Raw genomic sequence first — 26,582 nt, forward strand, 5'->3', positions numbered from 1 at the left:
TTGATCTGAAGAAACAGGAAGCAGTCTAAATGTAGCTAAAGTTGGCTGAGGATTTATCACTGCTATGAGATCATGAGATCATGAGACATCAATAATAACTGATATTAAGGGCGTGTTTTTGTTATTGATTAAACCATCCATAGATATGCTGTTGCTGCTGATGTTCTTTGAAACTCATGTGAACTCATTTGACTTCTACATCAGACAGACTTGGTCAAAGAGAAGCTAAATATAACTTAATTTATTAAATGATTAATGCAAAAGCAGAGACCTTTAAAGTGAATTTGTTCCTCTTCATATGAAATAAAATCCAGACAGGATTACAGTCCGTCCGTGTGTCTGTCCTTCTCCCTGGCAACTGAATATTCATTGAGATCAATTAACCACAACCTATTTGGCCATTAAATATACATACAGCTCTATTAAATGGAGGCTCAAGGCCATAATTATAGATGTTAGTCATGGATGGCTCTCAGTGTTTGTGTGATGCATCATTTTGTAATTACCCATTTATTTGTTCCACTCTGACATTGCCCCATTTGACAATTTAGCATCGTCGATGAAAGCGCTGACGCCGCTCAGAAGGATGCTTTTGTTTTTCAGCCTTGACCTCAGCTTACCTGTAACTCTGACTTTTCTTCTCTGACAGTCAGTTGACGAGACGATCTGCAAACTTTTGGTGGAATGGACCAGACGAAAGGCAGCAACAATGATGGGTCTTTCCCTCGCCCCCCTCCGTACAATGCTGCGGACTATGGACAGAATTCTTACACCGGGATGAGCTACCAGGTCAGTAGTGATACGTTTACATTTCTGTCAGCCTTAAAGGAGAAATACGCATGTACGAATGCAGTGTAGATTAAAGGTGTGCCAAATTATGTCATATGAATACAGCATGAGCAAGAATCAAACGATTCAGTGATTTATCCGTAACATTCAAATAAATCCTAAAATTATATGATAATGGATTCTTCATTTAGGTGATTTTAATGCAAAAATGTCCAAAGTGTGCTGTTCCAGCTTCATCAATATTAAGATTTGCTGCTTTTTTATTTTGTAATTGAAAAGATTTTTGGTTTTAAAACTGTTGGTTTGACAAAAGAAGCAATTTAAAGACGTCACCAAGGGCTCTGGAAAATAATGATGAACTTTCATCTCAATTTAATGACATCTTTCTATTATGCTGTATAAACTACTCGATTATTTGTAGAAGTAATCAGCAGATTAACTGATTAAAAAAGAAATCATTACTTGCCATGGACTGTGGAACTGATTTAGAACCCACTTTAGAGTAAAAGATAAGGAGCGTTCCACGTTACCTGCATCCCTAAATACCACTTTGGCAGCTTTTGATCATGTGATCATCATAAACCCTTCTGAACACAATCTGTTTGCACATTTGATTCCACACAGGTTTTTTTTATCTTGTTTAAAGCTCCTGTGAGGATTTTTTGCTCGTTATGGAACAGACTGAAATTAATCCTGATGCCTTTATATGAGCTACAAAAGATTGATTATTTCTATATAGTTATTTTTAACCACTTAAAGTAATAATCTCGAAGATTTTCATTTAAATAAATGTCTGTTAAGTCACTATCTATTGCCAAATGAGATGGCACAATGGTGATTGAGCCTGTGGCCCACTGATGAAAGCCTTTGCATTTGCAGTATATAGTATTATTATGGACTGGGTGTCTAAAAAAATCACAAGCAGCGCCCAGTTAGTGTCGCATTTTCCATCATCCAGCTGTGGTTGGTCTGCCAGAGAGGGTAGGTGGAGCTAAGCGGCTGCTTTTCCGGTCTCTGCAAATGTTGCGAGTAAACAGTAATCTACTATGGCTGAACAAACAAAGAAAAGATCGATGACTACAGATACAACTTCAACAATAAGTGAAAATCCAAAGAAAAAGAAACAAATTGGACGCTCAGATGAAGGCAAACAGTCTAAAAAGGAAAGCGACCGCCAGCGAGGAAAATCAAGAGTTACATCCGGAGCCAACCGTGGACGTCTGGTTAAATTGGGAAGTGTGCTCCTGCAATTACCGATTAACACCATTAGAGCCGCCAAAGAGACCCAAACTGAAATCTTTGAGATTACATTTTTAAGCATGTACAGGACAAAAATCAGCAAAGAAAAAAGAGGTACGGCTTTGTCCACAGGAGGCTTCAAAATCAACATAAACTGAAAGTTCCTCACAGGAGCTTTAAGTGATGCAAAGAAAACAGCCACTTATGATTCATGACCTTTGCTCAAAAGTAGATCTTTTAGGCATGCTGCTCTAACTACCTGTGGTGTTTTTGTTGGTTTGGATGAACCAGGTGGGGAAGGGGAACATTGCAGTGGTCTCCCCTCCTGCCACTTATGATAACATGGTGCACCCTGAGGCCATGGCAGCACCTGGAGGCGAGGAGCAGTACGGTCAAGCTCCACCCGACTACTCCCAGGGCTTTGAGGACAGCGGCTTCAATGACGCTACCATACGAAGAGGTGAGGGCTTAGAAGAAGAGAGGAATGAGCAGAAAACAAGAGAAGCCTGTGTGCTTTTATTTACATCGATAGAGCTGGAAAAGGACGAGGAAAATTTACTCCCTCATTTGCTTGGCAGTGTTTTCTTGAAATTGATTTGAAATTGAAAATTGTTTTCCTGATCTCTGCTGCTGTACCCTGCCTCAGCTCCTCACCTCCTACGCTACACAAATCATTTTAAATGAGAAGATGAAATGTGGGTTTGGTACAAACAAAAGCGTTTTGAAATGTTATGCAGGAAAAACAACCCGAGCTGCCTGTCTGCTCCACTCCGGCAGAGTTTTTTATACTTGTTGTTGTTGTTGTCATCTATCTTCCTCCTGTCTGTCTACCTTTCTTCCTGCCTTGTCTCACTCAGTGTCTGTGTCTTTTTTTTTTTTTTTCTTCTACAGCCTTCATAAGAAAAGTCTACTTGACCTTGATGATTCAGCTGCTAGTGACTTTCGGGATCATCTGTGCCTTCCTTTACTGGTGAGGCGCCCTCACACAGGGGAATACCTTCCAAAAAAAAAGACGAGTCCGTGTCAGGCACCTATCAGTCTCCCCACATTTAGAGCAGTCTGTCAGGGTGCTCACACAGAAGCACTACCACAATAGCTGTCCACACAAAAACTTTGCGTGTGCGAGCCGCCGCCGCTCCACTCAACATAAATATGGGAGGTGCGACAAGATGGTAGATAATAAAAGTGCATTTCTGCTACATAATATTTCTGCTCGCAGTCATTTGAAAGCTTTATATGTTTTGTATAATGGATGCAGTATAAGGCTGCTACAGTCATTTCTTTTCATAAATTGTGTTCAGCTCCCCTGTGCACAATGCTCTGTCCTCTGTTAATATTTAATACAATCATTCTACTACCTCCTTTAGATAAACAGCACCTCTATTAAACCCTTCCTCTTCCTTTTTCACATCGACTAACAGGGAGGATCTCAGGCAGTGGACCTATGACCACTTCTGGTTCTCCTACACCATGATGTGAGTCATAAAAACAGTCTCAGTGCTGCATACTTTCATGTTTTAACCATTCTGTCCTCTTACTAACTGTATTTCCTCTCGTATAAATAGAAATGTTTCTGACTGAAATCCATACAAGTAAATCACAAACTGTCACCCAATCCAAGAAGCTGCCGGCGACACTGTGCATGAATAATGCACTCAGTGATTTCACATACCCAACACAGTCGTTTTTTTCGGTTTATAGCCTGTTTATTTGCTATTTACGATGCACTCTATATTCTCTGTGAAACAGGGTGGTGGTGCTGGTGTTCATCGTGGCCTTGTCCTGCTGCGGCAACCTCCGTCGTCAAGTCCCCCTCAATTTCATCGCCCTGGGCCTGTTTGTGAGTCGACTCGGTAGCAGCCAGGCATCAAATTAAACCCCCAGCTCACCTGCTCTATTTCACACTTGTTTTTTTTGTCTTGTATTTACTTTCCATTTGTCTCTCCATCCCTCCCTCTCCCTCTCTGTCTCTCTCTGTGCCTCAGACTATTGCAGAGGGCCTGATGCTTGGATCCATTTCAGCGTGAGTGTTTGTTTCCGAGGATGAATCCCCACCTGATGCTGCCTCATTTACACAATAATAACCCGGTTTGATCCGTATCTGATGGCGGGTTTCATTCCAGCAATGAAGCCGTCAAACCTGATAAGATGTTATCATCGCTGCTTTACCGAATCAAAACTCACGTGGAATCCAGGTTTTCAGCTGAAATTAAAAGCATCCAAAACAATGTTTTCTGTCGCAGTAAACACGCGTTACCTCCACTTCTGTGAGACGCTTCTTTTGAGCAGCGTGTCACTGTGACAGAAGAGGCATCAGTCGGAGCCGGACCATCAATAATACATTGAAATTATCATATTTATAGGACATCACCATAACTGAAGCTCTACTGTAACTGATATGAAATGAACATAGGGAATGCATTATGCAGTGCACGTCCAGAAGGGGGTCCCTGCCATCTCTCTAGTTGAAACACAAAATAGAGACTATTAAATGAAAAAACTGCACACTTCTTCTAAGAAAGTTCAGTTTCCCTTTTAAAGTAGAACAAAAGCCTGCTGTTCGTGCTCATGTTTGCACTCTGACTGCTGAATACTGAGACGTAATTTTTCCTCACTGCATATCTTTGATATTAATGTCTGCAGGTACTTCTATGCTGAAGCCGTCATGTGGGCAGTGGGGGCCACCGCGCTGGTGTCCTTCAGCTTGACTGTGTTTGCCATGCAGTCAAAGGTAAGATCTGTCACGCTCTCTGAGCTCGCTCTGAGAGTGAAATTTCATAGACCCCACTTGGCGGTAAACGTCCTTACATACAGCGCTGAGCTGTGTTTCCTGTGCACTCAGAGGGAAAGTGTTAATCTGAGCTGTTGGCCAGGTTTCCTCGTGCAGTGTTTGCTATATGCAGCCACCAGCAAAGGGTTTAATACCCTGATGAGTTTGCTGCTCAGGCAAAACTATGATTACTGCTGAGATCAGTGTATTTGTCAATCAAGTTAATTCCTTCCGTCCAGGGAGGGGACAAAGTTAAACCTCTGGCCTGTCCTCACGCTGACGGAGGCTTCCTGCCATAAATCTCGAGAGCTCAGAAATGGCCTGCAGCCGTTGTTGTTTGCTAAAGTCCTCCTGTTTTTGTCTGTCTATTTCTCCAAGTTTAATAAAGAAAACACACACTGAGATTAATGTTTAAAAAGGGTGCTTTGAGGGGCCCACTGGGGGACACGATGCTCCTCCAGAGAGATACATTTTAATATGGAAAAGGTGATTTCTGAGGCTTTTTGTGCAGTTTCTGATCCCTCACCAAGAATCAAATCCAAAATAAGAATAATTAAGAAGTGAGCCCTGAAGTTCCCAACCCATTTACTTTCCATTTTATATTTCTTATATTTTGTATATTAAGTTCTGTGTCTCCCTCTTTAGGAAAATATATTCTGCTTGTGTGTGTGACATTTAAAAGTTAAACTTTGACTACATGTTGTGATGTTTTATGAGCTACAATCAATGTGCACCAGTGAGGAGACCTTTTGAGAATCGCTTGATTGATAGTTTACGTGCTGCTTCAATAAATGGCTCATATTCAGTAAAAAAAGTAATCATACAGTCAGTGGGGCAAAACATTAGACAAGTGAAATAGATGTTGCCCAAATGCAGATTACATTTGGATTCCCTCTTAATTGCTTTAAAATGCTGTTTGGCATTTCACACATTTTGCCTTCTATTGCATCTGAAGGAGCTGCAGACGTTTATTTCTGCTGCTTGGATTAGATCAAGCTATTAAACATGTGATTCTACTTCTGTTTTAAATGCTCATTTTTAGCCTGTGGGAAAAAAGGCACATGCATCATGTCTAACTAGCCTGCATATAGAGGGGGGAAGCTGATGTGGCTGCACCCTGAAGCCACTGGCATTTGTTTATGGGCTGAGTGAGGGGTCACAACGGCAAACACTTTCACTTTATGTTTTTTTTATGACTTCACCTTCACTTTGCAGATTCCAGCACCCCTTGCTCTCTGCGCAGAGCTTTTTATCTCTGTCACGGTGATATAAATGCCATACAGTCTGCGCTGCATGTTTAGCCCGTAGCTCCTCAGGTGATCAGTGTTAGTGATTCTCCTGAAGTAATCTTTTTACTGTCTCTCTGAAAAGGGCATGCAGGCCAAAAGGCCACCTCCCCTCCTCTATGCCAGCTTGTTGATTAATTATCCTGCATCATTATATCCAGAATCGTTAGGATTTTCTTGTGTGTTGAGCTGCAATATGTCTTCATCATTTAGTAATCTGTGCTGCCTCACAGCACAGCTGCAATGCAGACGACCTTGAGCGCCCTGGCGTTTATGACGGGCGTAAATGAGAGATGTTCTACAGTTTTCTGTTTGAGATGCTCGTCACATTCTGTTTCTCTCTCTTCTCCCCCTTTTTCCTGTCACCAGTGGGACTTCACCACCGCAAGTGGGAGCCTGTGGGTGTTTGCCTGGACCCTCTTTTCGTTTGCAATGCTATGCGCAATCCTCCGAGCGCAGGTAGATCAAGCAGACGCTGTTTACACCTGTGTTTGCGATGAGCACAAGTTTGAAATGAATTGCACAGCCTCATAGCTTTCATTGTCAGATGTGCTGGCACTGACCTGTGTGCGCAGCAGACCGTAAAGAGCAGAGTGGAAATGCACGGATCTCAGACTGATGCATTCGAATGTACACTGCTGTCTGAGACGACTGTTTGCGTTTAAGCCTTAAGCAGAGAGCAGACAGAAATGAGCATCGCATTGATTTTAAAGGCCGTTTTTTAACACAACAAGAAATGAGCTGGAACATAAACACTGCTCTCTTCAAGCTTATTGAACCCATTTTCAGCCTTTAGATCATATTTACTGTACAGAACAACTACAATGCAAAGGGGACGAAAGCATTTTCACTTCATTTATGAGGTTGAATTATTGTCCCTTTACCAAGCATGCTATATCATTTCAATCAATTTAAATTCACAACATTTAAGTGGTGAAATAGAGTTTTGGAGCACAGAGTATTCACGCCTTGTGTTGAAGAAATAATCTCAGTAAATAGTCAATTGTGTTGCTGAATGCCTCTGCTGATTTTGTTTATCTGATTCCCTCAACAGTATCTTTACATCACGTACGCCTGCCTGGGAACCCTGCTGTTTTCTTTAGTAAGTTCACACACACTTTAATAAGACAATTTGGTTTTCTGCAGCACAGACTGACAATGACCTTTCAAACATTCAAACCATCATCAAAGAAGGCTTGATGTCAAGTGAGCGTATGCCATGTAGGGGCCGGGCAGCCTCCTCCAGTGTCTGTCACAGTAGTTAGTGTACAGAGAGAGACTCTGATGTCCTCTTGCCCTTTAATTTCAATTATGCACCGCTTAACAGCAGTAGGCTTCATTTTCACAGCCACCTCTCTGCTTGCCTTTGGCATTAACAGCAAATGTTGTGACCCGTCCCGTCAGCTGGTGGAACAAACTGCAACTGCACACAGGGCTGATCAGGCTGTCAGCTGCAAGTCACAACTTATTTTCAGCTGCACGACTCTCCACTACACGATTATTTACACGGCCTGTTTATCTGCACGGTCGCCCCTCTCTCGGAGATAAGAAATACTGCCCGTGTTTTCTTTCAGAGCGCTTCTTGTAACCGGCTTCCTGTCTCTTTCATCACAAGAATGCCGCTGCCTTCAGACGTCCGCGTGCAAGCATCTCATCTCTCTCTGTCTCTCTGCAGTACTTGGTGTTTGATACCCAGCTCATCCTGGGGGGGAAGCACAGGAAGTACGAAATCTCTCCAGAGGAGTACGTGTTCGCTGCTCTCAACCTCTATTTGGACATTGTCACGCTGTTCCTCCTCCTGCTGCAGCTCATCGGCCTCTGTCGCTAACACTGAACCTCCATGACAGGCCTCCATAACGCCACTGTTAGCCCTGCAGGCACCTGGTAACTAACTATCAGTGGTGTTGTATTGTCGCACATCAGGGTTAATGTATAATGCACTGCAAGACTTTTATACTGCATTAGCATGTCTATTGAATACTTTTAATTAATTTACTTGATATTGCTTTTATTAATAAGGCTCCTGTAGTCAGAGACTGAAAGTTTAAGGCACATTTTAGCTGTTGAGAAGAAAGAATTGTGTGATTTATCTTTAAAGATGCTTTTAAGCCGGACTCCAGCAGCTGAACTCACTCCATTAAATCCTGACGGAAGATGAAATTGTGCTTATCTGAATGACCACATAATAAACGTGTATTAAAACTCAACACATAGTTTATTGGCATCACACATCAAACATGTTTCATATAAAGAGGGAATGTATCAAGTATAGACTATGAAAGTGCAAATAGCATTTCAAGGATTAGTTGCTTTACAATAGAAAATCTTATGAGTTACAAAATGTTTTTAAAATGAATCACCTGGACATCAGAGGCGACTGACAAAGCAAGAAAAATCCATGTAGTCTTGAACCCTTCCTGTGGGTTATCTCCTGTGTTTAACCGTCTAACAGTAACCAACAGAGTTAGCTCACTAACCATATGGCACGCACAACTTCAAGACACTTTAAAGTGATCTCTATCTTTAGGTTTAATGTGGCTCTATGTTTCTGCTAGAAAAGAAAAGGTGACTTACTGCAGACATTAGTCTGTATACAAACATGATTAAGTCTTTTAACACTGATCAATGTGTTATATCGGTTACTCACAATCCATTTACTGTCTGGACCGTGTTAAATAAATACCGACTTTATATTGCAACTTTCCTCCATTTTAGTGTCTTCAGGTCAGATACATGATACACACACAGCAGGTGAACTCATTCCAAAGTCAATACAGTGATTTTAGTTTCTAAACCACAGAAAAACCAACTGTGTTAAAATGTAGGGCGACAAGCCCCGCTTCACAAAGAACAAGAGAAATAGAAACTTTTTTTTTTTCAAAATATTTGGGGACATGATTTGAAAGTAGGACATCAACCATCAGCGATGAAACCAAATCATATAAAATCAGTGTTACCCATTCACATAATACCACTAGATCCAACGAAAAGCCTCATGCTACAATTATTTAGATGGAGAGAGAAAAAATCAAGATCTCATGTTTGCACACTTTATGAGAGAAGTAACTTTAAGGTAACAGGTGTTTAGTTTACACTGTAAATACTGTGTAATTAGCACTCAGAAAAAACGTGTGAAAAATAACTGAATAACGGTGATCGACATAAAGGCACTGTGTCTCTAACTGCGTAGAGATCTGCTTCAAAGACTCCCCGTGTGTTTAAGACGCAATTCACATTCATGAATTCTCCATTCATTCCTCTGCAGGGCTCTACGAAGGCTTCGCTTACATTACACTTAAATAAGAGCCAGAGATAAATTACAGTGACTTGGGTTTGATTAATTAATTCCCCAAAGTCTGGATGTGATTGCCTGATTATCTCTTTCACTGGCCTTTCCTGCTGTGTATAAACACGACTACTCACTGTCTACTTAGCCTGTCACGCTGCACATCCAGCTGCAGCACTCAAACATTAATTTAAGCGAGCTAAAGTGGGATTCAGAATAGACTGAACTGGATGACACTGAGCGGCCCCTCTGGGCCTGTCAGCGCCTCTCCTTTCTGACGATCAAAAGACATTTCCCATTGGAAGTGTGTTCGGTTTGAGGCTTTGAGATGAATAACCATTGTCAAGTCAATTTGGAAATGTTTTCAGGCAGGCCACCAGCTTTCCATTTGAATAATTAATCTCAATTGTTTAGCGAGAATGTTCCACATAATAAAGTACATAACCGTTACGGTCCTAATCTACAGATTTACACAGCACGCTACAGCTTTTAGATTCAGAAACACCACTCAGCCGCAATCTCAAATAAAAATATGGCTCGAGACTTTCACATTGAAGTTCAGCTGAGTCGTTGAGATTGTAATAAGCAGGCACAATTTGCTTTGAAGGATCCACTTAGTGACTGCAAATTGTGCTTTTGCTAGTCAGTGTTTGGCACCTTTAGAAGTAGGCAGATTTGGACAGGAGTGAGAACTTTCCCAGCCTGTACCCCACAGATTAAATGTCAGAGATCTGCTCGCACGTACAGCTGGAAAACCTCCCTCAGACCTGATTCACACACATACAGTAGGCTTTTACTCCAGTGGAAAAAATATATAATACCTGCACTATGATTAAGTCTCTAAAACTGATTTAAAATTGATTTCAGCAATAAAACAACTTCATATATTTCTATCAGCCATCACTGAATCAATATCAGAAATATATCCTTGAGGATTGTTATCAAATCTTGTCTCTCCTTCAGTTAGTGCTTTCTTTGCAGGAGGGCTGCTTGTTTGAGGGCCGACTACACAGAGAGCACAGGAAACCAATCTGCCTGCAATGCTAGACTGAGCTGAGAGTCTAATACTATGTCCCCCCCCGCCCCTTTCCAACAAACACATTCTTCATTCTGCTTACATTCCTCCTGCTACCACACATATTCCTCTATTTCATTTGCAATCTATGGTGTTTTTTTGGCCTCTCTGAAAAAGCTTCTCAGCCTGTCACTTCATACCAAGTGTATCTGGTCCTCCCACTCAGAGGAGCTGGTGCTGGGCAGCTGGTCAGAGATAGAGTCACACTGCGGAGTGTCGACATGGCACACCTTTGAGCCTCTACGCTGGTCTCCGCTGGCGTCAACGTTGGCCATGTACGGTAGCTGCATGCTGTCCAGCCCCACCAGATCTAACTGTGTCGGCCTCTCAGCGACGGCACACTCCTTCTCCTCCATGTCGCTCAGTCTCTGAGAGCAGAAACCGGCGTCTGCCATCACTTCCTGAGGTTTCCTGCTTTCAGGCGGTACAGCCCCGCCTTTCTCTTCATCCTGCAGGCACCCTCCTCCGACTGCATTGAGTGCTGAGTCAGTGTCAGAGGAGGATGAGGGGACAAGCGTGATACCTTGAGGATTCATGTCATGGAACCAGGCCATGATGTTGCCCAGCAGGTTAGCATTTGCTGCTAATGCAGAGGAGGAGGATGGGTCATGGCTGCCGCATGTAGTCGAATCTAATGTGTCGCTGGAAGATGAGAAGAGGCCTGTGGATGAGTTGCTGCCGCCTGGAGCCATCGGTATGGGCACAGAGGCCCTGTAGGCCCGGTGGTGAGTGTCACAGTGCTGCACAGAGGTGTGAACACCAGCGGCGGCAGAGTACTGGCTGCTGATGTTGATGTTGCCCAGTCTGGCCAAGTTATCTCCCAGCTCCAGCAGTTCTGAGCTGCTTAGTGAGGCTCTTTGAAGGACATCTACACCTGGAGCGCTCTGTTCAAGCCTGGAAGGCAGAGAAGTCCCGATAGCCCCCATTGAGGCTTCATGGGACAGGACGTCAAGGTTGGGCCCGGCCCCTGTCATCCCAGACTCCTGGAGGGACAGCTGAATGGCCAGAAGAATGTTCGGGTCATCGTCATCCAAAGAGCCCAGACCCTGTGAGGAAACACACAGAACACAGCGTCAGTGATGCAGACCGAACAGATATCTTCAGTTACAGCACCAGCAGTTCCACACCTACAGAATGCACACCTATTGGCAAGGAAAGTAAAAGCAGCAGCAGGTTAGATATACAGATGTACACATGCTGAGCCCCATCTGCAGACAAGGAACATAAAAGCTGCTGCAGTTTTTACACTTGTTCCTCCTGTGTGGCAGTCGTGGAAGTTTTCTTTTGTGGATGTTTTTTAGCTGCTTTGTTAGTGTTTGCTATTTTTAAAAAATAAAGCTGGTGATATTATGTATTTCTGATGTTGTCAAACAAACTAAATAACAGTGATTTAGTAAATCTCGGTACATATTCCAGCTTCCAAATCCATCCGCAAATAAACACTTCTTCCAAAAAGAGCGAGATGATTTCCAATAACAGGTAGGTACTGTAGTTTGTAGCAATCATAACTCAAATCAGAGTAAGTTGTGAATTTGTAGCGAATAGTTTCCAGCTGATTTGGCACCCAAGTGTGTTTAAATAACATCAGGAATAAGCAAATGTCCACAGTTATAAGGAAAATTGCAGTGCAACGGTGTGGCTAATTTAATGTTTATCTCTTTTTTAAAGATTTATTTTTGGCTTTTTGCCTTTATTCATAGGACAGCTGAAGAGAGACAGGAAATGTGGGGAGTAGACAGTGGGGGATGACATGCACCAAATGATCGGCAGACCGGGAGTCGAGCTTGCGATCGGGGTGTCGAGGGCTGTAGCCTCTGTTCATTGGGCGCCTGCTCTACCAACTGAGCTAAACCAGCGCCCCAAAATTGCTGTGTTTTATTAGTTTTTTTGGACAACACCTCCACTGGCTCCCAGTCGCTGCTCGCATCAAATTCTAAACCCTGTTGCTCGCTTACAAAACAGCAACAAAAACGGCTCCTGCCTACCTGAACACCCTCATCCAGGTCTACACTCCGTCCCGCCCACTACACTCTGCCAACAAAAGGCGCCTGGTACTTCCATCACAACAGGGCCCTAAGTCGCTAACTACACTCTTCTCCTCTGTAGTCCCCCGGTGGTGGAACGAGCTACCAAACTCCATTCAGTCCGCAGAGTCCCTTTCACCTTTAAGATGAAGCTATAGACCCAGCTCTTTCATGAACACCTCTGACCTTAATGCTATTGGTGCTGTTGATGATGATGACATTGTTGTTGATGTTGATTAGGATACTCATGATGATGATGACTACATTGACCTTGTTGATGCTGCTGCTGATTATTATGAAAGAAAAAAAGAACGCCCTGTGCAGTGCCTGTCAGCTCTCTGATGAACACTTACTGACTTTGCTCCCTCCTGTCCTGATCGTTGCTTGTGTTGTATTAACATTGATGTACGTCGCTTTGGACAAAAGTGTCTGCTAATTTATATTGTAACAAAAAAACTTGGGGCAACTTTTAGTTATTGTACATGTAGATGTGTATATGTAGATTCTGTTTATTTCACAGATCAGACCAGAAACAGACATTTAGAAGAGCGACACCAAGGATGAGACCAGGCTGCTTGATTGTTAAAATCTGTCCTGTAGTTCTGGTTTATACTTGCGGTTCAATTTCTAAGCATTGCATCAAATGGATTCTGTGGACACATTTCCTCTGAATTGCAACTCTGGATTCAATTGTGTGTCTTTGGTATAATTCTACAGTGTGCAAAATGACAGTGGGAAGAAATCCATTAGACTTTTAAAGGGTTTTTTTTCTGAAGATTGCTTTTGTAAAAGCTTTGAGCAAAATGTTGTGTTGAAGCCACAGTGAATATGAAGCTGTCCTTTTCTTTTGTTAACACTGTTATAAAAGTTTCAAAGTGTGAGATGATAATAGAAACCGTGCACTCACCATCAGAGGACCTTGTCTCCGCCCAACTCCAATGTCCTGTGTGTCTTTGAAGAGAAAAGAAATCGTCAAAATAGCCCAAAGTTAAACACTGTCATTACAGCCACATTTTTGCAGCAGCACTTGGACAGCAATAAGCCGCTGCTAATTACCACTTTTAGGAAAATCATTATCGTTTCAGTGAACACAGCAGAATGATCAGGAAATAGCAACCTGACAGCGTTTGGGCCCTCAGCATTTTTACAGAAAAATCACTCATTCAGAATCTTCATCTGACTTAAAATTCATCTGAAATCAATGAATCCTTCCTGGCACGACAGAAGCTGGCTTCAGAACTGCAAAGTCTCTTTGTCTTTGACTCCACACGGCCAAAAACAATGCAGATCTGTGATGCTCAAAACCGATGGATTAGAAATATCGGCTGATTGAACTTCAGCAGTTTTGAATTTTCAAATGTTTTTGGTGAGAACCATCATTTAGGTTCAGAGCAGTGAATCAAAGTATGTCTGGATCTGAACCAGTACATTGCATTTACACATTATATTTTATGTAATGTTTATGTGCATCACCCATGTTCCCTGCATCCTCCTTCTGCTCTTATTTCCTGGACACAACAGGCTGTGGAGCCTTAAAATAAAAAGGCCCGGCCTACAGCAGTCCTTATCATGTAGGACAGTTTGTCTTCTGGTTTTGGTGAAGAAATAGCAACATGTCGACATGCTGTGGGGTTAGTCTGGTGTGCAGTCTATTGACTGTGAGACCGGCCGCTGAGGATACGCGCTCACACGGTACCGTGATGTCTCAGGAGCAGAGATATGTAACAAAGTTTTCGTTTCATTTTGCTCTCCTCTCAGGCTCAGATCAGCGAAAACAAGTGTGTTTCCCAAATATATATGTATCTTAAAAAAAGACATTTTTTTTAACTTGTTAAAGTTTAACTGGTAAAAGTGCACATCCCTACATCCCTGTATGTAAAAACAAGGGAATCAGAACCAGGAATTTTAAGTTCACCTCATTTTCAAACATATTCAGGTATAAAATTACTTCATAAAGGATCCTCCCCCTGTTGTTTATTTTGTTTAAGTGTATGGTATGTGTCCTGTTGGAACATATGTACCACTCTGTGAAAAAGAAAACCTAATAAAAAGTAAATTACTTCATAAAGTCTGCACATGATGCCCTGTGACAGATAACCCAACAAATGAGAGGGACAGTCCGTTATGTCCTCTGCAGTACCTGAAGTGCTGTCGCTGGGGTCATCGGGGTCCGGTGTGTTGCTACGGAGACTGGACATGTCCCCTCGCCTCCGCTGCCTGTGTCTCCGTCTGTACTGGAACTCTGCGTACTCCTTAAAATATGAACAAAAAAATACAAATTCAAACACACATTGATTAACCGCAGGTTATCCAGTCTGGTCTCCAACTCTGATCAACATCTTGCCTTCTGACCTGGAAAAGTTGCAACATATTGCTGATCTGAGGCAACATTTTCTTTGATTCACATCAAAGTTTTTTGTTATAAACATTTGATAGGTGAATTTGTTAACTCTGATTGAAGTTGTGATGCAGTTTACTTGAAATGTGGTCTGAGTTTTCTGTTCCAGGAAACATCAGCACCAAGAGAACGATTCAGACCCTTTCATCTGCAGGCCGGCCTGCGTTCATTAGAGTTTAGTCTAGACTGAATCCAAGCGGAGCAAACGCTCGCTGGAAGGGAATCGAAAATGAAGCAACACTAAGATCACATGTTTGAAAATAGTTTGCGTATAAGCTCGACTAATCTCAAAAGCAATCAGAATAACTAATCAAAGTGGAAGTGCTCTTATTAAAAAGTAAATTAAAGATTTATAAATAGCAAGTTTTGAGCTCACTAGTAGGAATGACGTTAAAATACTTTGACTTGGTTTGGTTATAATGGTTATGAAAACATGCAGCGATTTAAACAGCAGTCCTACAACACAGATCATTCTCTGGATAACACTTAAACAGACCATGAAGTAGTATCTACTAGTGTCACGACAAACAGACAAAACCTCTGATTTGATATTCATGTCAAGTTGTCACCAGGGAGTTTTAATATAGAAGAATCCCTTAACACAGACGGTGTTTTCACACAGTGTCTTAATGAAATTACAGAGAAATTAGTGCGATATTTGTATACACACACGCAGGAGCTTCCTGTTATGTTTTAAGGCTGAAAAGCAAAGTTGAAAGTATACATAAATGGCAGGAGGCTGGGGTTGCTCCATGAGAAAAAAATAAAAATTTCAAACATATTTCACGCATTTCTTCACCAGCTCACCTTCATGGATGTCGGACAAGAAGCAGGAACCTGCACTAGTCTAAATTACTTAGATTAAAGGAACAATTCGCCCCTAGAAAAAGCCACTGTCAGTCAAAGCTGGTGTTCTCTGGTATTTGGCATTGGCGCCATATCTGTGGAGAAAGTTGTACAAACAGCTCGTGGTTTTCGCCCAACACCCAGAGTGCATTGCGGCCTTCCCTCTGAAAGGAACGGCCCAGCGAGAGACGCTGGAGTGAAATACTACCATTTCGCTGCAGGCAATGCCTCAGAGCAGTACAGAATCCGAAATACGACGAGAATATACCGGTGGATCAAAAAAATCTTCAGGTCTGCAGTCTACATTTCAAACCTGACGATTTTGAACAAGAAATGACATCGGAAGCGGGCGTCCTAGTTTGAGGAAGTGTAGTTTAGCGAGCTCCCTGGTTTTCCAGGGCCCATTGGAGAAGCGGATAGCGTCCTCCAAAGGCACAGAGTAAAATTGCATTTTTTTCTACCATAATGGCATTAGCTCCACATAAAAGCATGATAGGACTGACCCTGGCCCTTTAAGGGAGCAATTGCAACCCTGAATCCATCAAGAACAGAGAAACTCTTTGATTCTTGTCCTTTGCTAACATCTGATCTCTACAGCTGAATCCTGTCCCAACAGTGAGCGAGTGGTCGGGGTGGCTAGGTTAGCTAACAGAGTCAGTTTTCAAAGCAGGTTTAATCCACATACGACAGCCTCCCTTTTTACTAAGTCCTATTTTCAGTCTATGATTGCAGTTAAACTAAAAGGCATAAACCCATTCTCCAAAACAACCCTCCTGAGGAGATCAGACGGGCACGCTCCTTTTTCTTTTGGAACATGTTTTTCATCCTTTGTCTGCCGTCTTTATTTTGTCTTCTAAAGCACTTTGTAACTTTGTTGCTTGGTCTTTGGGAAATGTTTAAACGTTTAGAATTATTTGATTATAACTTTATTCTGTTTTCCACTTTTGTAAACAGTCAGAATCCTGTGTGGATTGACAGACTGTGATTGACAAGACAAATGATGCTGTCAGCGACAGGTCAGTCTGATTCAGGGTGATCAAAAAATGTGTTATATTGTGTTCCTTCTTTTTTTTGTCATTTGCTTAAAATAGTCATTGATAAATGCTGCTCACATTGGATCGCCTGATCTTGTGCATGTCATGGTTCCTCTTATCAATTTACCAAAGACTGATAAAGATACAGTGTGATCCAAAGAGATGATGGTGTCGGTGACTGATATAATGCAGCATACTAAAGTTTGAAAGATATCCAATAAAACATCTACATCTAATGTAAGTATATCATACATATAAAGTATTTCACACTCAAGTGTATGCGTCTGCAATCTTAGTTTAACTCCAAACCAGGCTGGAACTATGTGGAAATAATATCTCTGCAAAGTAAGACTCAAAGTTTTTGTGTTCTACTTTTAGAGTTTTATATCGAGTGACAAATGCTCGGCTACTCTGTACCTCGGTTATAGACTCACATCAAACCCTCGGGATACAATCAAACTACATTCTCTATTCAATCATCTCATACATTTGCAGAAGTCATTGAGTCACATTCACATAATCAAAAGCCTGTCACCGCCTGTCTTTCATGTTTCCAGCGCTCTAAAAATAGCCCACCGTGATCTGCAGCCATTGTAAGAGCCGTGGAGCAGACCATCTGTGGCTGTGCCTGTGAGGCAGTGTCATCAGGCTTTGATTATTACTATGGTGTTCCCATTAACTACTGCAGCTGAGAGGCACAGGCGCTTAATTAGAGGACCAGAATACAGACCCTTTTTTTTTTTTAGAGGGGTTTGGTGTTCAGCATCTGGTGGCAATATTAACTGTGAACTTTCTAACAGATAAACATGCCCAAAATAATGTGTTGACAAGGATAAAATACTGCAGGCTTGTTTGCTATTTAAATCCTGCAGGCGACGAGAGGTGGAGGTGAGATGAGTTTTACATTGATTATTTGTTCTTTCGATGATATGCTACATCTTGAAGTATGTATGCAGCTTAGTTAAAGTTACAATCTCGAAGATCTCAGTTTCCTTCTCTTTGGCGTCACCTATGGTAACAAATGGTAATTGCTGGAGCACGCTTCCCAGATATCCAGACAGTGTTGCATGTGTGACGTCCACGGCTGGCTCCCTTTGTTTTGGTTGATATTCCTACCTTTCCTTTCAGACTGTTTGCCTTCATCTGAGCGTCGAAATTTGTTTCTTTTTCTTTGGATTTTCACTTATTGTTGAAGTTGTATCTGTAGTCATCAATCTTTTCTTTGTTTGTTCAGCCATAGTAGATTACTGTTTACTCGCAACATTTGCAGAGACCGCAAAAGCAGCCGCTTAGCTCTGCCTACCCTCTCTGGCAGACCAACCACTGCTGGGTGATGGAAAACACGTCACTAACTGGGCGCCACTTGTGATTTTTTCCGTGAAAGTTGCACCAGACACCCAGTCTATAATACTGCAAATGCATTGGGCCATAGGCTCAATCACCATTGTGTTACCTCATTTGGCGATAGTGACTTAACAGACATTTATTTAAATGAAACTCTTCGACATTATTACTTCAGTGCCTGGTAAATCTAACTAATCACACTATTTGTGTGAATAATCAAAGTATATCACAGTGCAGCAAACAAACGCTAGTGCTAATTCACCTTCCTGGTGCTCAGACTAGCAGCAGATTTCATAAGGCTAAATATTTTATAATCTATAGATAAGAACCTGGATCATGTAGGAACTGATTTATGTTATCTTATCAAAGTGCTTCATACAACTTAATTGCACATTTTCCTATTAACAGAATGCTAAGTTTAAAAAGAAAAACGCATTGAGATGATCTCAGACATCTTTGCCATCTGTGTGAGTTTTGTCTTTGCAGACAGCCTTCAGAGTTCTGTGTACAAACTTCCTACTTTGCTGCTTTGGTTTGGATAGAGAAAATATTTGTCCAGCAGTGACTGTTTGCTCAGTAAACCTTAAGCAAACAAAAGCTTCATACAGCTTTAACTCTGCCTGACTGCATGGTGCTGAGCAAGCAAAGGCGAAGGAGTTTTACAAGTCATTCATCAAACTGGCAGACTGATCTTGTCATTTGTTTCCTGTCAATAGGGAAACGCTCACTTTGTGCTGTTAAAAGATGTGCAGTAACCCGAGAGGCTGAAGTTTGATGTAGAATTTGCATATTTGTGTCGCGTTTTTAACACTTCAGAGGGAGGCGACAGTGAGAGCCTGAGGAGTGATGGAGCTGTTGAGCTGAGCGAATGTGTTCCAGATGAAAAGCCTCCATGTTTAAAAGCTGCAGCAGCAGAGAAACTAAACAATAACAGAAACTGCAGCGTATTGACTTATGTACCAGTAATGAGTGCGTGCATCAAGCTGTGCAGGAAAAGAAGGCAGGTCAATAATCAAACCATTATGTGGTCGACAGTTTTATGACTGTTAAAGTTAACTATAAACGCCTGGTGCTAATGCACAATGATTAGAAGCAACCTGCTTAGGTGTCTGCCAGAGAACTGTGCGTTTCATCACTCAGACTGGGTGCACAGGGGAACACTGAACCATCTGGCCTGCTCCAGTGTGTTCAATAACACGGTGATCTGTTGGTCATCATGGTTTATCAGTGCTGAGACACTGCCAAAGTCGCACCAGCAATATTAAACCCACTTAGATAAACACACTGACTTTATAAAAACAGGTACGATGTAGGGCTGCATCGCTTCATTACATAATAATCATGGTTTAAGTGCCTTTATTAATGCTTTTAATCAAGCACTACTTATACACTAATAAACAGACCGACCGGTAAGAGCTTTAAGTATGCTGTACATGCATGATTAGTAGTGATTAATCCATTCATCTCGCTTTGGTGCCATTTTTAATATTAAGTCCAGTTTTATGTAGGACAAATGTTTACAGAGATATCTGAAATTTAAATTGATTTTTGCATTTGATGTTTAATATTTATGAAATCACGTAAAGAATAAGGCAGTGATGTTTTTTGAATGTTCATCTTTGAAATAAATATTTAGTAAGATGAGAATATTTCAGCTGCCTGGCCATAAAAAAGTCACCACCTGGATTTACCTAAGCAAACAGGTAAGAGCCTTCCATTGGAAAACGACTGCAGTGATTAATATGTTTCAGCTGGCAACAAGTTATTTAACCCTAACTGATGCAGTGAGTAGCTTCTCATTTCTTAAACAACCATGTCGGAAGACACATCCTGCGGTCGTGGAAAAGATGTGACTCGTTGCCACGAGTCATCGGGCTCAAATTGTGAAGGAGTGGTTCAGGGAGCATGAGACATCATTTTCACACATGGTGTCCAGACCTTAACCCTCATTGAGAATCTTTGGGACATCTGGAGAAGACTTTACGCAGCAGCCCGACTCTCCCATCATCAATACAAGATCTTGGCGAAAAATGAATGCAACTCTTGTTGTAATAAATGTTGTGACATTACATAAGCTTATCAAAACGATGCCAAACGCGTGCCGTAATCAAAGCTAAAGGCGGTAGAGTGTGTGACTTTTTTTTTGCCAGGCAGTGTATAAAAAATGCAGTGGAGTAAACATTTTGACCCGTAGCAGGCTATTATACTACGGAAACTTTAAGTGGACAAGCCTCCATACATTTCATTGACTCCCTTTTTCCGTGATAAGTATTTTCCGGTTGTTTTCTCAAGTTCCCGACTTATTTATCTCGTTATCTCGAGCTGGTTTTCTCAAGATAACGGGATAATATTCTGGCGATGTAGAAAACAAAACAACAGGCTGGTCACTGTGATATTACAGACCAGGACAGACCATGCTGCCGTTGCCCACACTAATGAGGTAAGGTAAGCCTGTTTCTATGTTTGTTTTGTATTTTGCAACCCTGGGGATATGAGTTATGATCATCTGACGTTACACTGGTGCTGCGTCGTTATCTCAAGGTCACATGATAAGTAAGACGAGCTCTCAAGAAAACAACCAGTATTATTGTTATTGTTGTGGTGAGAGGGAGGGAGGGGATGCACATGTATGACTATTTGTGTCAAGTCATGTCAATAAACAGTTATGTAAATTTCTCGTTATCCCAGGAAAACGGAGACGATAAAATGTATGGATGCATGTCCGCTTAGAGCTTCCGTCTTACACACAATGTCAAATCACACATTTTGTAATTGTCCGTGGTTCTAACAGCACCGTTGACATTTTAACTAACAAGCCTTCACTGAGACTAATGAATGCTTGTTCTGTTACCTCAGGTGATGCAAAGCCCAAATATTCCCAGTCCCACGTTCCACCAGCAAAACTGCAAGAGAGGACGAGAGAGAAATTTGTCCATGAAGGAATGTAATTAACTGCTGAAATTAGTTTATTAGTCACTTTGATCAAATAAAACTCTGTTAAACAGTAGCACTGTTTTTCATGTAGATGAAATATACATTAAATAGGTAGATATCTGTTCAGTTACCTGCGTCTGGGGGCCTCAGGAGAGTCGTTGGGCGCCACTCCCCTGGCTACTGAGGCCAGGAACTCCTGCCTCTTCTGCTGCACCAGACACGCAGCACGGATTATTTTGTGGCGCGGCGTCCGCAGATAAGGCCGGTTAACCTTTTGTGCTAGGTCCTCTGTCACCATCTCCAAGTCCGTCTGAGGACAGAAAGAGAGCCGGCTGGGAGATTTCTTCACTCGGTAAGTGAGTCATTTTTATGCAAGTTTGAAATCACAATTTAAAGTTTGTCGAATAAAAAAAGTCTGTTCCCACACTGTGATGTTCAAGGGCAAAGCGACTTCAGAAGTAATCCTACAAGTGAACTACTGTTTAGGGCTGCTGTGTTCTTCCTTAGTTTAAAAGTGTATTTATTTTACAAACCTTTATGAAAGCGTCAGACCTCTGGGAGCCCATTCATTCTATTCCATTCAAAAGGCCAAAACATTAAAAGATAGCAAGGAACTCAATTCTTTGTTTATACCCTGGATCATAAATTATATAACAGGAGATGTTTAACTAAGAGCTGAGATGTGCAGGTTTAAGTAGGGCAGACTGTGAGGATCATGAGGTAGAAAGCTTTAATTCCACATCTCTAATGGCCCACATAAAAGCAGCGGCTGGGAACATTTGTCTTTTTTCTTAATAAGTAGGGCTCAAACCTGCATAAGCTCGTAGATCTCTTTCTTTGTGCTTTTGGGCTCCAGAAAGAACCCGTAAGGGTAAGAGCACTTGAGGATGCGGCGAGTCTTCAGTAGTTCTAGGACTGCATCTTCAATGAATGTAGTGTCAGGTGGGCCTCCATCCCCTGGTAAGAGAAGACGAGAGGGGGATAACAGAAATGAGTTTTGAATAGGGATGCACCATATGGGATTTTTTGCCGATATTTTCCAACCCTTTTTATGCCGATTTCAACACTGATATATGAGGCACTTTTTTCCCACCTCATTGCAGAGGACATCAAGTCTCCCCTGTAGTGAAAGTGATATCATGCCTACTCTTATTGTAGAGGCCAAAACTGCCAGACATCTCGCACTCTTCTTCACGCTTGACAGAAGAGGCGTTGTATAAAAGGTCACATCATCCAGCATCCCCTCGACACGCGGCAGTGAGGGAGACATGCCCGGACTTGTTTACTGCACCTACTACGGAGACATCAGTGATCGCTGACGGACTCTTTTTATCATGTGTGCGTCCATGAATATGTAAGTTAGTTTTGCACTGATGTTTTTGATGCTTTTTTAGGGAATCATCGGGCATTTAGGCAAAATTATAGCGCTGTTTAATCGGTGGAAAAATGACATATCGGCCGATGCCGATATGTCATTTTCAAGCCATTATCTGCAGATACCAATGACGTGCCGATAATATCGTATATCTCTAGTTTTGAAGAATACTTCTCTTATTTCAACCTAAATTACCAACACGTATAACAAGATCGGTACAAAAGGAGGAGAAATCCTGTGAAAGAACAGCTGCATTGTACTAAATGTTTGGTGTAAATGTTCCTCTTAATTAAAGTGCCAGGAATTGTGCGCACTTTCAAATGAGCCTGTTTCATAAACGCTGAGTAATGGTCATTGCAATTTCTCTGTCAGCTGGCAGGCAGATTTATGTACGTAACACCACTGCAACCAGAACGGACTGAAATGTAAGTGTTGTGTATCAAGACAAAACCTGGTGATGCTAAGCAGGTTGTAATTACCTGTGCAGACTGGGGACTCTAGACAAAGCTTACATAACACAGACGTGCCTGCTGAATAATAACTGTGCCCACTGTTGATACATTATTAAAACACCTTTGTGCTTTTTCTCCCTCCTGTCTGCTTCTGAAGCTCAATATCAGACGACTAGATTAAGATGTGTCTGAAGTGTAATAGAGATCGACACTCACTTCCACTCAGAGCTCGACTGAGCTGCTCCATCTTCTCTTTGGCTGTTTTTAACAGGCGCTGCTCCAGCTGTTGAGAGGAAGACAGACGCTGTTATTGTTCAGCAGAAACATCTGAAGAGACTGCCTAAACAATGAAGCTAATCACAGAATATGCTTAATGTATTAGCGACAGCGGGAACAGCATAGTGTTTAAATCAAGGCAGAGTAATGTCTGATCATTGTTGCGTCAATGATCTAAGAAAGTAGATCAGTCTGTGGTGATATTTCAGATGTACAGAATACAGATTTAACACACTTTGATCTTTACATTTCCATATTCCCGTAGAGAGTATGCCCACCTAAGAGGTCAAGAGCTAGTTTTACACCAGATCACATGTTCCCGCAGGCTAAATCCACAGCATGACTATGCAAAGCAGACATCATTGAAAGGCTAAGCCAGGCCTGTTTACCTGATAGCTGTGCTCATGGTTCTTGAAGCGTGTGTAGTAGTGCATAAAACGGTCGAGTTCCTGAAAGCTCTTGTGCTTCTTCTCTGCCTGCAAGAGCGTGATGAGACACCAGTCACAGTTAATAAACTGCAGAGCATGCTGTTCCCCCTCACAGAGGAAAGTGCAGCTACTCTGGTTGAGAGCAGTCACAGTAAGTGAGCAGTGCCACAGGTGAAATCAGCACTTGTGACTGGGGGGGGAATGCTGGTGCAGACTGACAATGAACTTCTTTTCACCTTTGATGAAGGGAGGGGGAATTGATTGTTGATGGCTTCATGGGAAAGAGCCCAGACAAAGCTTGTTTGTGTGCATGTATCTTACTTATGCATGCTCCATAGACTCTCCTGTTGGAGTATATGAATATTCAAATAGCCATAATGGTGCGTGGCTATTTGAATAATTATATACTGTATGTAAATACATTTACTAAATATTGTATGAGTGTGTGTGTTTGTGCCATAGACTGTATAAAAAGATGGACGACATGACAGCTCTCTAAAAGTGAAGCCAAAACATCTCTACCGCCTCCTGCTGACTGGCTGCAGAATAGCTCATAAAGCCGGCCTCCTCCATGTTAACAGATGGGACATGAGTCAAACTATAAAATAATAATACACACCAAATATATATTTCTCAAACATGGTTTCTGTCATTATAGTTAGTTCTTATCGTGCTGATTTACGTCCAAGTGTTCATTTTTCTGACAAGTTTATTTTTAATTAGTTATTTGATGCTGTAAAAAGGATGATTGACAGCTCTGTTGACAAATACGGCTCCTACAGCCGATCTGTTCCGTATTATCAGAGCAGAGGAGGAACGGCGAGAGGAGACGTAACTAAAACAATCACTACAGTCGTTGAAGTTTCCATATCTGTGAACGTCTGCTGTTAAACACGACGACGTGCGGGATCTTTGCTGTTTTTTTCAGCAAGTTAAGTGTGTGTTCTGGTTAGCAGAAGAGGCGACGGCGGATCCATCCGCCGATCTCTACTGTGCAGCTCTGGCTCCAAATAACGTCACCAAGATGGCAGCGTCTGTCGCGCATATACCTTGGCTTCAATTTTGTACAATGAGAGCAGATGGAGACGTGTCATCCCTCTCTATACAGTCACTGGTTTGGATCAACATACTAGTTTCCAGCACTGTCCTGTTGGTTCTCATTTAACTGTGAAAGTTAAGAACAAAAAAGGAGAGTGTATTTTTGGGTCAAGCTCATCAGTCAAACTGTAAGCTAAGGAGAAGACCGCTTACGCCACATATTTATTGGGCAGTTGGGAAAAATCAATTGTGTAAAAACCCCTACACTAAATTTAAGAACAGGAATTCCTGAATCTGACTTAAGGGGAACTCCACAGATGTATCTATCAAAGTCTGTTTACAGGTCTTGAGCAATACAAGTTGTGCAAAAAGCTGTATGGATTATTTTGTGGCTCCAGAGGGAGCTGTGTGGAGTCTGATAAACTTCTGCAAGTCATCTCTCCTGGGTCAGCGTCAGGTGGGGTTAAAAACTAGTTTGAAGTTGTGAAGTTTGAAGGAGAATGTGGAGCTGACTAGACCCCTGCAGCCTAATCTGCTGCTCGAGGCTCTGTGCTTCAGTCTCAACTTCTAACAGCCAAATCTCAGAGCTTTCCATTATAAATCGTGAGGTACATTTACAACTTAAATATAACATCAAACAGCCCAAGCTCTGCTCTCTCCAGTGTAGAAACTTTGCACATCATAACAAGGGAATCCCCACTACAGCTGCAAACACTCCATCAAGTCACTACTAATACACACTGTAAGGTCTCACTTTGGAAAGAGGACGTTTAACAGTGCTGAAACACATGGAACATATGCTTCCGGCTTTCGCCTTATTAAATCAGGCATTATTGATCCATCACACTAACATTAGGATGATCTGTCCATCTCCACTGCGTGTGTGTGTGTGCCTGTACCTCTTCAGTCATCTCCTTTGACTGCTCCTCCACCTGCTGGATCACCTCGTAGCGGGTGCAACGGTAGTAGCCTCCAGTTGATGAGCTGTGCTTTTTCCACTCCTCCAGACAGATCCAGCAGAAGTCATACTTACACTGGAAGGAGACAATCGAACTATCAGGTTTAAATCTGCTCTGGTTAGCCGTCACATCAGAAACTGGAATATAACAATGCTAGTTATGTCCAGCTATGCAGTTTACATTATATGGCATCCTAAAACAAATGCTGTACACCTTTTCCATGGATGTTTTTCATTTGATTAATCCTCTAAAAGTAAAAAGACTTCAGCTCATCTCAGCTGATGTAAAGTAACTTCTAATATTATCAAGTACGTATCTGCAAGATTATTAAAGCTGCAAAGATCGTTTTAGATCAACAAGTCTGTTTGTATGTCCTTTTAATGCTCTCAAAATGTTAACAGAGTTTGACGTAAGGGGGAAGGATATCTTTACCAGTCCCTATCCGAGGACTCAAGATCTATGCACTCGTCTGTATCTCAGTCTTCTTTCTTTCTTTTACAATTGGCAAAGTTTAAAGGAGGACAGAGGCGGCTGTTTGAACGATGAAGCGGTGAATCACTAGAAGGCACTCAGACAACATATGAGATCAGCAAGTCCCATCGGGTGTTGTAGAACAACAAAACACTACAGCCACTCCAATCCGCAGCCTATCTGTGTGTAAGTGATTTCTCTCGCCCAGCCGCATGTACTTGTGTTGGTGACAAGTTAGACGGAGCAGCTCAAAACCCTAAAGGCTGAGACCTGTTTTCCTGAAAACCCCACGCTTACATGATACTTCAGAAAAATCAATACAAAATGAAGGAGTGGGAGGGGGAATGAATGGAGGCGCAGAGACACAAAAAGACAGCGTGTGAAATGGAGACACTAAAGATAAAAAAGTGTGAAGCCAGACCGGAGGGAAGGAAACGGCTGCGAAAAGACAAAGACACCGAGTCTCCTGTTTCTAAGCAACAGGGGTAAAGCCATTTCTTACCAGGTAATAACAGGTCAAGAGGCTGAGCCCTGCATGGCCTCTCAGCCTGAGAAAGC

General features: G+C 42.0%; 2 protein-coding genes across 2 annotated transcripts in view; one reads left to right on the top strand and one right to left on the bottom strand.

Moving 5' to 3' along the window:
* The first annotated feature begins 684 nt into the window (after positions 1-684).
* Positions 685-7,912, top strand: LOC138584758 (protein lifeguard 1). The gene is made up of 10 exons (XM_069657065.1): positions 685-789; positions 2,320-2,488; positions 2,920-2,998; positions 3,450-3,503; positions 3,778-3,868; positions 4,014-4,051; positions 4,672-4,759; positions 6,454-6,543; positions 7,139-7,186; positions 7,760-7,912. Exons 1-10 carry the CDS (start codon positions 685-687, stop codon positions 7,910-7,912), a joined length of 915 nt encoding a protein of 304 aa, XP_069513166.1.
* A 390-nt stretch (positions 7,913-8,302) lies between these two features.
* LOC138584577 (ankyrin repeat and IBR domain-containing protein 1-like) overlaps positions 8,303-26,582 on the bottom strand; it is a 43,975-nt gene continuing 25,695 nt past the window's right edge. The window contains exons 12-20 of the mRNA XM_069656847.1: positions 25,494-25,628; positions 23,518-23,604; positions 23,069-23,135; positions 21,837-21,982; positions 21,157-21,335; positions 20,943-20,994; positions 14,610-14,721; positions 13,377-13,420; positions 8,303-11,491 (exon numbers count right to left, since the gene is read on the bottom strand). Of these exons, the coding sequence (XP_069512948.1) occupies positions 10,580-11,491; positions 13,377-13,420; positions 14,610-14,721; positions 20,943-20,994; positions 21,157-21,335; positions 21,837-21,982; positions 23,069-23,135; positions 23,518-23,604; positions 25,494-25,628 (1,734 nt within the window). The 3' untranslated portion in view covers positions 8,303-10,579. The remainder of the gene's footprint in view (positions 11,492-13,376; positions 13,421-14,609; positions 14,722-20,942; positions 20,995-21,156; positions 21,336-21,836; positions 21,983-23,068; positions 23,136-23,517; positions 23,605-25,493; positions 25,629-26,582) is intronic.

This window comes from Semicossyphus pulcher, unplaced genomic scaffold (genome assembly GCF_022749685.1).
Source record: "Semicossyphus pulcher isolate SPU_LCO1_2020_fin unplaced genomic scaffold, fSemPul1.0.p SCAF_9, whole genome shotgun sequence".
Classification (NCBI taxonomy): Eukaryota; Metazoa; Chordata; class Actinopteri; order Labriformes; family Labridae; genus Semicossyphus; species Semicossyphus pulcher.